The sequence below is a fragment of the Balaenoptera musculus genome, chromosome 5 (genome assembly GCF_009873245.2).
Source record: "Balaenoptera musculus isolate JJ_BM4_2016_0621 chromosome 5, mBalMus1.pri.v3, whole genome shotgun sequence".
Taxonomy (NCBI): Eukaryota; Metazoa; Chordata; class Mammalia; order Artiodactyla; family Balaenopteridae; genus Balaenoptera; species Balaenoptera musculus.
This window is the reverse complement of record NC_045789.1, coordinates 23,906,028-23,918,189: the sequence shown is the minus strand read 5'-3', so window position 1 is coordinate 23,918,189 and position 12,162 is coordinate 23,906,028. Positions and strand designations below refer to the sequence as shown.

At 41.4% G+C, this 12,162-nt stretch overlaps 2 protein-coding genes across 4 annotated transcripts in view; one reads left to right on the top strand and one right to left on the bottom strand.

The window, feature by feature from the left end:
• Positions 1-1,139: 1,139 nt before the first annotated feature.
• Positions 1,140-3,301, bottom strand: LOC118895693 (translation initiation factor IF-2-like). Its single transcript, XM_036853142.1, has 2 exons — positions 2,229-3,301; positions 1,140-1,548 (listed from the first exon to the last, which is right to left on the bottom strand). Exons 1-2 carry the CDS (start codon positions 3,270-3,272, stop codon positions 1,534-1,536), a joined length of 1,059 nt encoding a protein of 352 aa, XP_036709037.1. The 5' UTR covers positions 3,273-3,301; the 3' UTR covers positions 1,140-1,533.
• TBC1D9 (TBC1 domain family member 9) overlaps positions 3,268-12,162 on the top strand; it is a 110,574-nt gene continuing 101,679 nt past the window's right edge. For all 3 annotated transcript variants that reach the window (XR_005020003.1, XM_036853141.1, XM_036853140.1), the window contains exon 1: positions 3,268-3,430. Coding sequence is in view for 2 of the 3 variants with exons in the window: in XM_036853141.1 (XP_036709036.1) it covers positions 3,301-3,430 (130 nt within the window). In the remaining variant the exon portion in view is untranslated. The remainder of the gene's footprint in view (positions 3,431-12,162) is intronic.

The window sequence follows — 12,162 nt, the reverse complement described above, 5'->3', positions numbered from 1 at the left end:
GATTAATTAGGTTCTTTATCTGTTATTTCTAGTTCGGGCATATTTGATTGTCTTTTTTTTTTTTTTTAAACAAAGCCACATTTTAATAAGTGAGCTGTTAACAGTATGGGACTGGCAAACTGCCATAAACTGCTTGTAATTTCTTTGGTTCTTTGCAGTGTTCTTTTACCATAGGTTATCACAATTCATTATCATAATGGAAGCCCTGATTTCCTGGACAGATGTGCTCTAAATCATCCCCAAAAAACCCCAAAAAACCCCCCCAGAAAAAAAAAAAAACCCCCAGAAAATAGCTAAGGACTTAAAAATTTTTTTCTTCTTTCCTCTTGGTGTCCAATCTTGTTCTCAAAGCAAATTTTTGTAAGTTCTTTTTATTATTAATTTTACTTTTTTAAAAAAAATTTATTTATTTATTTATTTTTGGCTCTGTTGGGTCTTTGTTTCTGTGCGACGGCTTTGTCTAGTTGTGGCGAGCGGGGGCCACTCTTCATCGTGGTGCGCGGGCCTCTCACTGTCGCGGCCTCTCTTGTTGCGGAGCACAGGCTCCAGATGCGCAGGCTCAGTAGTTGTGGCTCACGGGCCTAGTTGTTCCACGGCATGTGGGATCTTCCCAGACCAGGGATCAAACCCGTGTCCCCTGCATTGGCAGGCAGACTCTCAACCACTGCGCCACCAGGGAAGCCCCCTTAATTTTACATTTTAATCTTCATGAAGGCAGAGATTTTGGTATGTTATGTTCACTTGTTGTCCTCAGGGCCTAGAGTTGAGTAGACATACAATAATTACACTTTGAATGAATGAGTGAATGAACGCACGAATTATATAAGTAAGTACCATTTTAGCACCAACAGATAAAAAGTGCTAAGCTAAGACCACATTTTAGGGCTAAGGTAGAGATGTCTAGCCACAGCTTTGAGCAGTATGATAAGGACACTCCAAAAGACAGTATGAAGGCACTTAGTGGAGTTTTAAAAAATGCTAATCATATAAAATAAAAGGATGTCTATGGAAGCACTTCAAAATATTAATATTATATAAATATAAAATTAATAATTATACATATGTATGATTTGCAATCTTGTTTATTTTTTTAAATTTGCAATAGATTTTCATGACTGAAGGCACTGTACCTTGACCAAAGGTGCCAAATGACATTTTTGAGTCTGTGTTAAAAATATGACATTTCCACAAATGCGGAAGACCGCATTTATAAATAAAGAGGCGGAAGACCAGTCAGTGTGATAATGTGAAGGGAGACTTCCATTTCTCCAGAGTCCACCCGGTAGGACACCAACGGGTACAGAGGCAGCCTCATTAAAATGGCTGGGATGTGCTCCCTCGGCCATTTGAAGGAATTCAGCAATCCAAGTGCGAGCTACATAAGTAAAAAATTTGAAGTCCCCACAAGAAAGTCTCATTTGAATGCTTTGCTCATTGGGAAAGGGAGAAGTCCTTAGGATTGTCCAGCTTCCGCGACAAAGCAGAGCTTAGTAAACTCCCATCATCTGGGAAGAGGAGACTCTTTTTGCTCAGCTATCTGAAGATCTCCTGGGTGTAAAAAAGAAGTGAGGGGCTTCCCTGGTGGCGCAGTGGTTGAGAGTCTGCCTGCCAATGCAGGGGACACGGGTTCGAGCCCTGGTCTGGGAAGATCCCACATGACGTGGAGCAGCTGGGCCCGAGAGCCACAATTGCTGAGCTTGCGCGTCTGGAGCCTGTGCTCCGCAACAAGAGAGGCCGCGATGGTGAGAGGCCCGCGCACCGCGATGAAGAGTGGTCCCCGCTTGCCACAACTAGAGAAGGCCCTCGCACAGAAACGAAGACCCAACACAGCCATAAATAAATAAATAAATAAAAATTAAAAAAAACAAAAAAAAAAAAGAAGTGAGAAAAAGGTCATCAGATACGTAGGTGGATGGGCTGTGATCACCACTAAGAGACTCGAAATACCGGGGGAAAGCAAAACTGTCTAGGGATAAGGATGGCCTGGGTTGTGTGTCTCTAATTTCAATAATTCTTTGAAAAAATTTAAATCCATCTATTAAATGTGGATAAATCCTTGAATTTTGCCATGTCCTGTCCTCGAAGAGCCAAACGCCTCATATAGGGACAGCTGTGGTGTGAATTAGTTGCTCTAAGCTTTTGGGCTGCTTCCAACTTCGCTGTTGCTCATGCCCTACAGGTCAAGGAAAGAAGTGATGTAATGCATTTAGCTGGGCCATTTTAATTACCATGGAATGCAGAGGGGGCGGGGTTACAGGCGGTGACACGTTTGGCGCATGACTTGCCCTAGGGATGCAGGAAACAAAAACATCGACAACCATTGGCTGCGTCCACTTCCGACCCGGGTCTCTTGCTCCAAGTCTGGAACCTTGAAACACATTTCTTGGGAAGAGGGGTGGCGCTAGCCTACGGAGCGTCAACCATAAACACACATAGAGAGTGCGCGCGCGCGCGCACACACACGCACACACACACACACACACACCCCCACCCACCGAGGTCCTCGCTGCTGGGATGGGCGTGGGGCCCAGTGCTCGCCACCCGGTCCCCAGAAGGTTCCCCCAAAGCCAGCCGCTGCGGCCCGGCTCGGCGCGCAGGGCCCGGGGAGGATTCGCGTCCGCGGAAGCTGGTGTCACTCGGGCTCGCTCCTGGTGAGCCGCGCTGTCGTCATTCATTCGCAGTGTCCGGATCGTCCTTCCAGCTGGGAGCTGCGCTTCGCCGAGGGTGCGAGCGGCCCCGACGCGAAGTGTTAACGCGCGGTGACCTCGAGGGCTCTGAGCTGCTAGAGACGGAGGCGGCCCGGACCCTGGGTGGGCGCTGTGGGAGCAGCCGCGTCCCAGCCCACCTCTGCCCGACCCGCGGGGCCGAATCAGCTGGCGGCGCCCGCAACCCTGCCCGGCGCCGAGCCGGATCCCGGGGCTGAGCCACACCACTTCCTCCTCCTCCCGCTCCCCTTCCTTCTCCGCCTCCCGCACCTCCCGCCACCGTGGGCCCCGGCCGGGCTGCGGAGCGAAGAGCCTGGGCGTCTGCGGCCGCGGGCTCGCGGAAGGCGGCGGCGCCGGGGCGAGGATGCTGCTCGCGGTGCCCGCGTCCTCGCCATCCTCCCCGGCCGCCCGCGGGGGCTTTGTTGTGACCCGGGCGCCGCGGGCCGCCCCCTGGTGAAGTCGCTCTCCGCCGCCGCACCTAGCTGGCGGGCTGGCGAGCGGACGGGCGGGCGCGCGTGTGCCCGGGAGTGCGCGCCGGTGCGCGCGGGACCCGACCTGCCGCCCCATTGTGCGTGCGCCCGCGGCGCCCGGGAACATGTGGGTGAACCCCGAAGAGGTGCTGCTGGCCAACGCGCTGTGGATCACGGAGAGGGCCAACCCCTACTTCATCCTGCAGCGGAGGAAGGGGCACGCGGGCGATGGAGGCGGCGGCGGCGGACTGGCGGGTAAGGACCCGCGGCCGGTCCCTGCGGGATGGGGGCCGGGAGCTGCGGCGCCGCCCGCCGCCCTGGGCTGCGGGCACCCGAGAGACGCCGCCCTGTCCCTTGGGGCTGGACGACCCGCCCCGCTCTGCTGCGTGGAAAGCATCAGGAGTCGTAATTTTCAGACTGAAAGAGATGCTTCTTTTCTCACCCTGTCAGGCGATGGGAGTCTGGGGAGGGGCGTAGTATCAGTCCTTAGGGATTGAATGCGGTACTTCCCCTCTCCCCCTTTTAAAAAATATTGCTTTCTATAGGGACAAGAGAGGGGAAGGGCGGTTAATTTTTACTTCATTCTCTTTTGGTAATGGCAGGATCAGGTATTAAATGCTCTTTTGTTTCCAGGGAAGCAATCAGTAAGGAGCTGGTGTGGTCATTTCCTATGTTAGTTACGCCTGAAGAGAAAAGGAAAAAGGAAGGAAAAGGAATTTTGTTGTTGTTGTTGCATCTAATTAGGCATAACAAAGCAAGTTGTCTGGTTATAAAAAGAATCAGAAGTATAACTGCATTTTAATCATTTTAACTCAGTCTCTTCCCCAAACCCCCTCACAAGGTATTGTTAATATTGTAACTATTACTAAAACCATGCCATATCATTCCACATGGTAAAATCAGATGCCTATCCCAAGTAGTGCCATATTAGAAAGGTCTTCTTTTATTAAGTAACTAGTTTGCATGGTGGGAGATGACAGATAATCTTGAACTCATACCATACTAGAGAAATTGGACCTTCCCCTCTCCCTCTTGGTTACAATGAACAGAACTGGGATACTTTTTAGAACGAAAAAGTTAGCAGAAGAAACAGGAGAGGTTTAACCAGGAAAGATATTGTAGAAAAGAGATGAACCTTGACCTCTGCAGAGTTCAGAATATATCCCTCACCAGGAGCTTGCATGCTAGGTAAATTGTTGCTTTCAGAATGCCCTGCTATGAACTCAAAATTCTTGATATAGTGTGTATTTAGTTGTGATTCTAATTTATGAACTAGTTTTCTCAAGAGTAAAATTCAAGTGTCACACAGTACAGCATCTACTAGTTTGCTTGCACATCAAGTCGCCTCTAGATAATCTGATTTTTCTACACTTTTTCTACCATAAAAGAAGGGAATCTGCAGAGCTCCAGGTTGTGTGCCAGAAATTCTGATTAGTGGCCTAGAATCAGTATTTTCCAGTTCATTTTGTAGAAGTTGTCTAACTATGTACATTAATATGAAACTTGCATATCTAATATTGGTATCAGCCCAGATTGTCCTTTAAGTCTAAAGCAACAATGTAGAGTAGATAGTTTATTGTATTAACAAAGAACATTTCCTGCCTGGAGATAACCCTTCCCACACCATCAACTACTAAGTATTTATTTTCTAGAGTCATTTGCAATAGGTTATAAAAAATAAGAGATGCAGAGCCTTCTTTTTCTAGTTAACTTTTTTATTGTGTTCCTACTGACTCTTAGAGCTGTAATTAACTGCAGTCCACTTGGGATCTCATCATCGATGACTTATTTCAGATAAACTTAGCTTCTTAACTGAGAAATCATAGCTATTGCACTTATCGCTAGAATAATTGAAATCATTGAAATGAGTAAAAATATTCCTGCCAACAAGGGCTATTTTCAACCAACATAGGAAAAATGTTTGCTCGGATTGGTTGGTGCCACATCAAATGTATGAGGGGCATTTTAGAAATCCTTGTCCAATGTATAGTATATTCTAATGCTAATGTGGGCTCATTCATGCATTCATTAACTCACTCTACCATTTAAAATATTGGTTGGTAACTTCTAAGGTGCCAGCGTCATGAAGCTCACAGCCTAGCACGAGAAGACAGATGCTGATAAAATTATCCTATAAATTAATATAAAATCTCCATTCTGCAGGGTCCCGGCAGAAAACAGAATCCAACCTAGTTCAAGTGAAGAGAATTTAGTGAAAAGACAACTTAGATGGAGGCAGGGTTCCCAGGACCAGTGAAAGGCACAGCAGTGGGGATTTGTTAGAGGTGGCAGGAATGATGCTGCTGGAAGAATTTGGGCCTCCAGAGAAGCAGCCATCCCTAGGAACACAGACCACAGCAAAAGAGGGTGGGAAGGACATGTCCGACTTCTCTCTTCTCCTCACCTCCCAGCTTCTGCCGTTGCCTCTCCTCTGTGGAACCCAGTAGAAGCTGGCTGGATGGACTGTCCTGGTGATCTAGTGCCTAGGGATCAGCCTCCCAGGGATGGATCTGGGAGGTGGGGACAAACTGAGAATGACCAGCACTAACGTCAAAAGGAGATGTTACCCCATTCCGGGTAGGGGTAGGAGCAAGGAAGGATTCCCTGTAGAAGTGACCCTGGAACTGAGAACTGAAGAAAGAAAGGCCTGTGAGGAGAGGAGGGAAGAGCAAGTGTTGGGTATCCATTATTGGAGATCTTCTGGAAGATCTCAGGACCTTTATATAATGTGCATTATCTGGACCAGTGCACCATCGTCCACTCATCGAATGGATTACGGATGAGTGGGAAACCCACTCATTGTGAACTGGTCAGGAGCACTCCATGGTTCACAGTGCTTGGTAAGATGTTAGCACAAAAGCTGTAAAAAATAATGGGCCACAATGAGGATACTTGCCCCCCGCCACTTTTCAAGTTCTCTTTTTGATTCCAGGCAATATACATGGGTATTGACACAATGAAGTTCTTTTTTAAATTGTAGATGCATTTGATTTATTTATTAACCCCCTTTAACTGAGATTTCATACACATACAAAAAAGTGCACAAAATAGAGATGCAGAGTGCAGTGACTTATCACAGGTAACACCTTGTAACCAACATGAGGATAAAAATTGGAACACTGCCAGTGCCCTAGAATCCCCTCTTGTGACCCTCTCCCAATCACTACTCACCCTCGCCCAAAGGTAAAAAACAGAAAACCTGTCCTGATGTTTTTCGGTAAACATTTCCTCACTTTTCTTTACAGTTTTTCCCACAAAGCGCCTATCTCTAAACACAATATTTTGGTTTCGCCTGTCTTTTTGAGCAAGGAATGAATGGAATAATGGAGTATGTATTCACATGTGTCTGGATTCTTTGCTTTGTGATATTTATGAATGTTGTTGCTTGTGGCTGTAGTTTTTTCATTTCCCTATGCTGTGCGGAAAACTATTATATGAGTATAGCACAATCATTTATCCACATTTATCCACTGTTTTGTTGGAGGACCTTGGATGGTCCATTTGGGGTCTATGGATAAGGTGGCTGTCATCATTCTTGTTTGTGTTTCTTGGTACCTGTGGACATGCATTTCTGTTTTGTCTGTACCCAGGAGAGGAATTGCTAGCTCATAGGTTATGTGTATCATCAACTTTAGTAGATAATACCAAACTGGTTTCCAAAGTAGTTGTACCAACATACTCCCGCCCACAGCATATGGGAATTTCCCTTGCTCCTTATCCTTGCCAACATTGTCAGTCTTTGTAATTTTAGCATTTCTGGTGGTTTTGCAGCAATATCACGTTGTGGAGTTAATTTGCTTTTTTCCTTACTGATGAGGTTGAGCACTTTTTCATGTTTATTGGCCGTTTGCAATATTTTGTGACATGGTTGTTCAAGTCTCTTGTCCCCTTTGTCATTGGGTTGTTGTCTTTTTCTTACTGATTTGTAGGTATTTTAAAATACTTTCTGGATATGAGCTCACTGTTGGTCGTACGTGTGGCACAATCTTCATTCAGTTGCTTGCCTGTTCACTCTCTTAAGGATGAAAAGAGTTATTTTAATAACCAAGTCCTTTACAGATTCCGTTGTCCTTTATGGTTAGTGTTTTATTGTGTTCTGTTCAATAAGTCTTTTCCTACTCTGAGGTTATAAACATAGTCTTCTATATTATTTTCTAGAAACTTTTCAGTTTTCACCCCCAAATTTATATTTACAATTCACTGGGAATTAATTTTTGCATATTGTGTGAGATGGGGTTAAAGTTTTAAATTAAAATAATTTATGGACATCCAGTTATCCCAGCATAATTTACTGGTAAGTCCATTCTGTTCTCACTGCCCTATGGGGCTACCTTGTTCATAATTCAAGTGTCCCAATATGTGTTTGGGCTCTCTAGTCTATTCCTTTTGTCTATGAGAATATTTTTGCACCAATACCACACTGTAGTTTTATAATAGGAGTTTATATTCATTAGATCAAGTCCTCTTATTTTGTTCTTTAAGAGTTTCTTGACTAGTCTCTGTCTTTTACATTTATGCAACATTTTAGAATCAGCTTATTAAGTTCCACCAAAACAAAACAACAGCAACAACAAAGACTTACACTGTTGGGATTTTGATTGAGATCACATTGCGTTTATCAATAAATTTGGGCAAAATTAATATCTTTATAATATTGAATCTTCTGGTCCATGAACATGGTATATGCCTCTATTTATTTAGAGCTTTCAAAATTTCTTTCAATGATGTTTCATAGTTTTGTCTGTAAACATCTTTCACATCTTGTATTAGATTTATTCCTAGGTATTTTTTTTACTCTGCTGTATATTGTTTCTTTTTAAAAATTTTATTTTCTAATTCTTTTTTTGCTAACCTATAGAAATATAATTGTTTAAAAATTGACTTTGTATCCAGAGCCTAGCTAACTTATGAAATGAATTCTAGTAATTTATCTGTAGATTCTTATGTATTTTTTACATACACAATCATATCATCTGAGAAATTTGTTTTTTTCTAATCTTTATGCTTAAAATTTTTTTTCTTTGTCATTTTCCACAGGCAGATTGTACAGTGTTGAATAGAAGTGCTGATTGTACATATCCTTTTCCCTTTTGAGGTCTCGAAAGACTTTCAACATTTATCATTTGTTCATCAACTATGGTGATTTTGTAGATTTTTTTTTTTAATTGAAGTGTAGTTGGTTTACAATGTTGTGTTAGTTTCAGGTGTACAGCAAAGTGATTCAGTTATATATATATGTCTATTCTTTTTCAGATTCTTTTCCCTTATAGATTATTACAGGATATTGAGTATAGTTCCCTGTATTATACAGTAGGTCCTTGTTAGTTATCTATTTTATATTTAGTAGTGTTTATATGTTAATTCCAAACTCCTAAGTTATCCCTCCCCTCCTTTCCCCTTTGGTAGCCATAAGTTTGTTTTCTATTGTGAGTCTATTTCTGTGAGTCTTTCAGTTTTGTAAATAAGTTCATTTGTGTCATTTTTTTGGATTCCACATGTAAGTGATATCATATGATGTTTATCTTTGTCTGACTTATTTAACTTGGTATGATAATCTCTAGGTCCATCCATGTTGCTGTGATTGGTATTATTTCATTCTTTTTGTAGCTGAGCAATATTCCATTGTATATATGTACCACATCTTCTTCATCCATTCATCTGTTGATGGACATTTAGGTTGCTCCCATGTCTTGGCTATTGTAAATAGTGCTGCAATGAACATTGAGGTGCATGTATCTTTTCAAATTATAGTTTTCTCCAGATATATGCCCAGGAGTGGACCATATGGTCCACTGGATCATATGGTAACTCTATTTTTAGTTTTTTAAGGAATCTCCATACTGTTCTCCACAATGGCTGCACCATGTAGATAATTTTTTTTTTTCATTTAAAGGGAATTCTTATCCCTAGTTTGCTAAAAGTTTTTAATTATATATGGATCCTGAATTTTTTCAAATGCTTTTCTATATCTATTAAGGTAATCGTATGATTTTTCTCTTTTATTCTGTTAGTGTGATGACATATTAACTGATTTTCAGGTGTTAAATCAAACTTGTATATATAAAATAATCCAACTTGGCTGTGACATGTTATTGGGTTTTTTTATATGTTTATTTAATATCACTAGCTAATCTTTTATTTAGGATTTTTGCACCCTGATAAATTAGTAGAATTTTCCTATAATTTTTGTTTTTCACATTATCCTTGTCAGATTTTGGTATCAAGATTATACTGGCCTTAAAAATAAGTTGTGGAGTGCTCACTCTTCGTTCTGTTTTCTGGAAGAGTTTGTGTGATAGCAGTATTGTTTCACCTTGGCACATTGGCAAAACTCACAGGTGAAGTTATCTGGCCTTGAAGTGTTCTTTGTGGGTTTGTTGAATGGTATGATAGCTATTCAAATGTTTAAAATTTTTCTTTTACTGTCAGTTTTATAAGTTGTTTATTTCTAGGTTTTATCTTTTTCATCCTAGATCTTCAAATATATTGGCATAAATTTGTTAATGATATTCTCATATTTTTAATGTCTGTAGGATGTACAGTGATAGCCCCCGTTTTTATTCCTGACATTGGTTATTTGTGCCTTCTCTTTCTTAACCGGTCTTTCTAGGAATTTATCAATTTTGTAAAGAATCAGCTTCTAGACCTGTTGACCTTTTCTGTTTACATTTATTTTCTACTTCATTAATATCTACCATTTATTATTTCCTTCTTTCTGTTTTCTTTGAGTATACACTGTTATTTTTCTAGCTTTTGAAAATGATATTAGTTCATTGATATTCAGCCTTATTTTCTAGTATATTTATTCTAGATAATTTTTCCCTCTAAGCATGGCTTTACCTGCACTTCACAGCTAAGTTTTGATATGTAGTGTTTTGGTGGTTATTTCACTCAAAATAGTTTTTTTCCATTCTGATCTTTTTTTGCATGTTATCTTGAGTTATTTAGATATATAGTTCTTAATTTTCAAACATTTTGGTATTTATTTTACTGCAGTTAGAAACCATAACCATAATTATATGATTTCAGTGCTTTGAAATTTAGTAAGATTTGTTTTATTTCCTGTTGATGGTCAATTTTTGTAATGTTACATGTTGTGCTTGAGAGGAATAATGTGCCTTGCAGTTGCTGGATAAAAGCTTTATTTATGTTCAGTGGTTAACTTTGCTGCTTGTGTTCAATTCTTCCACCATAATTGTGGTTTTGACTATTTGTCCTTGTAGTACTTCCCATTTTTGTTTTATATGTTTTAAGGCTGTATCATTAGGAATATATACATTTATAATTGTAATATATTTCTGGTGAATTGAACATTTTATCATGAAATGTTTGTATCTCCAGAATTGCTCTTTGCTTCATCATTATAGTTGCAGCAGATTTATTTGGCTAATGTTTGTATGGTTATCTTTTTCATACTTTTACTCTCAACCTTTCTGTATCCATCTATCTGTCTATCTATATATATGTGTGTGTGAGTGTGTGTGTATATATATATATATATATACACACATATTTTTTTTAATCCATTTTTGGCCATGCCTCAGGGCATGTGGGATCTTAGGTCCCCGACCAGGGATTGAACCCAGGCCCCCTGCATTGGAAGCATGGAGTATTAACCACTGGACCACCAGGGAAGCCCCTGTATCCTTATATTAGATGTCTTTTATAAGTAGTAGATGGTTGATTTTTTTTTTTCTTAATCCAGTTTGAAAATCTTCTTCTAATTGGATTATTTAGTCAATGTACATGTGACTTGGGTTTAAATTTACTATCTTATTAAGTGCTTTCTATTTTTTTCTATTGGCTCTATGTTCTTTTTTATTTGCCTTCCTTCCTTGCCTTTTGATAGCATATGGGTTTTGGGGGTTTTGTTTTTTTTTGTTTTAAAGTAGAGGGAAGGATTTTTTATTTATTTATTTTTGGCTATGTTGGGTCTTCGTTTTGCACTAGGGCTTTCTCTAGTTGCGGCAAGTGGGGGCCGCTCTTCATCGCGGTTCATGGGCCTCTCAGCACCGCGGCCTCTCTTGCTGCGGAGCACAGGCTCCAGACGCGCAGGCTCAGTAGCCGTGGCTCACGGGCCTAGTTGCTCCGCGGCATGTGGGATCTTCCCAGACCAGGGCTCGAACCCGTGTCCCCTGCATTGGCAGGCAGATTCTCAACCACTGCGCCACCAGGGAAGCCCCGTTTTTTGTTTTTTTTTTTTAGTGCTTACATTTTTAAGCCTCTATTAGCTAGAAGGTTTTTTTTTTAATTAATTAATTTATTTTTGGCTGCATTGGGTCTTCGTTGCTGAGCATGAGCTTTGTCGGGTTGCAGCGAACGGGGGCTACTCTTCGTTGCGGTGCATGGGCTTCTCATTGAGGTGGCTTCTCTTATTGCAGAGCATGGGCTCTAGGCGTGCAGGCTTCAGTAGTTGTGGCACACGGGCTCAGTAGTTGTGGCTCGTGCGCTCTAGAGTGCAGGCTCAGTAGTTGTGGCACACGGGCTTAGTTGCTCCGCGGCATGTGGGATCTTCCCGGACCAGGGCTGGAACCTGTGTTCCCTGCATTGGCAGGCAGATCCTTAACCACTGCACCACCAGGGAAGTCCAGCTAGAAGTTTTATATTCGTTTCTCTATTCTTTTAGTGGTTACTATGGAGATCATAATGCATTCTTGACTTAAAATATATTGTTAATTGGTATTTTCATTTTATTAAACATTTTCTTAGTTGGTACTTTTAATCTCTTCCCAGATAATGCCAGGACCTTGGATACTTTAACTCCATTTACCCCTCACCCCCACCCCACGCCCTCAATTCATATGCCATTTTTGTAATGTATTTTAATTTTTTATATATTTTCCACACAAGAGCATATATATAATCACTACTATTTTTTAAAGTCTGTATTCAGTTAGACTTCCACATATGTTTACCATTTTTATTGTTGTTTCCTCTTCTCTGCTCTTTTTTCTAGAATCATTTTTCTACTGCCTGTAAAACGTCCT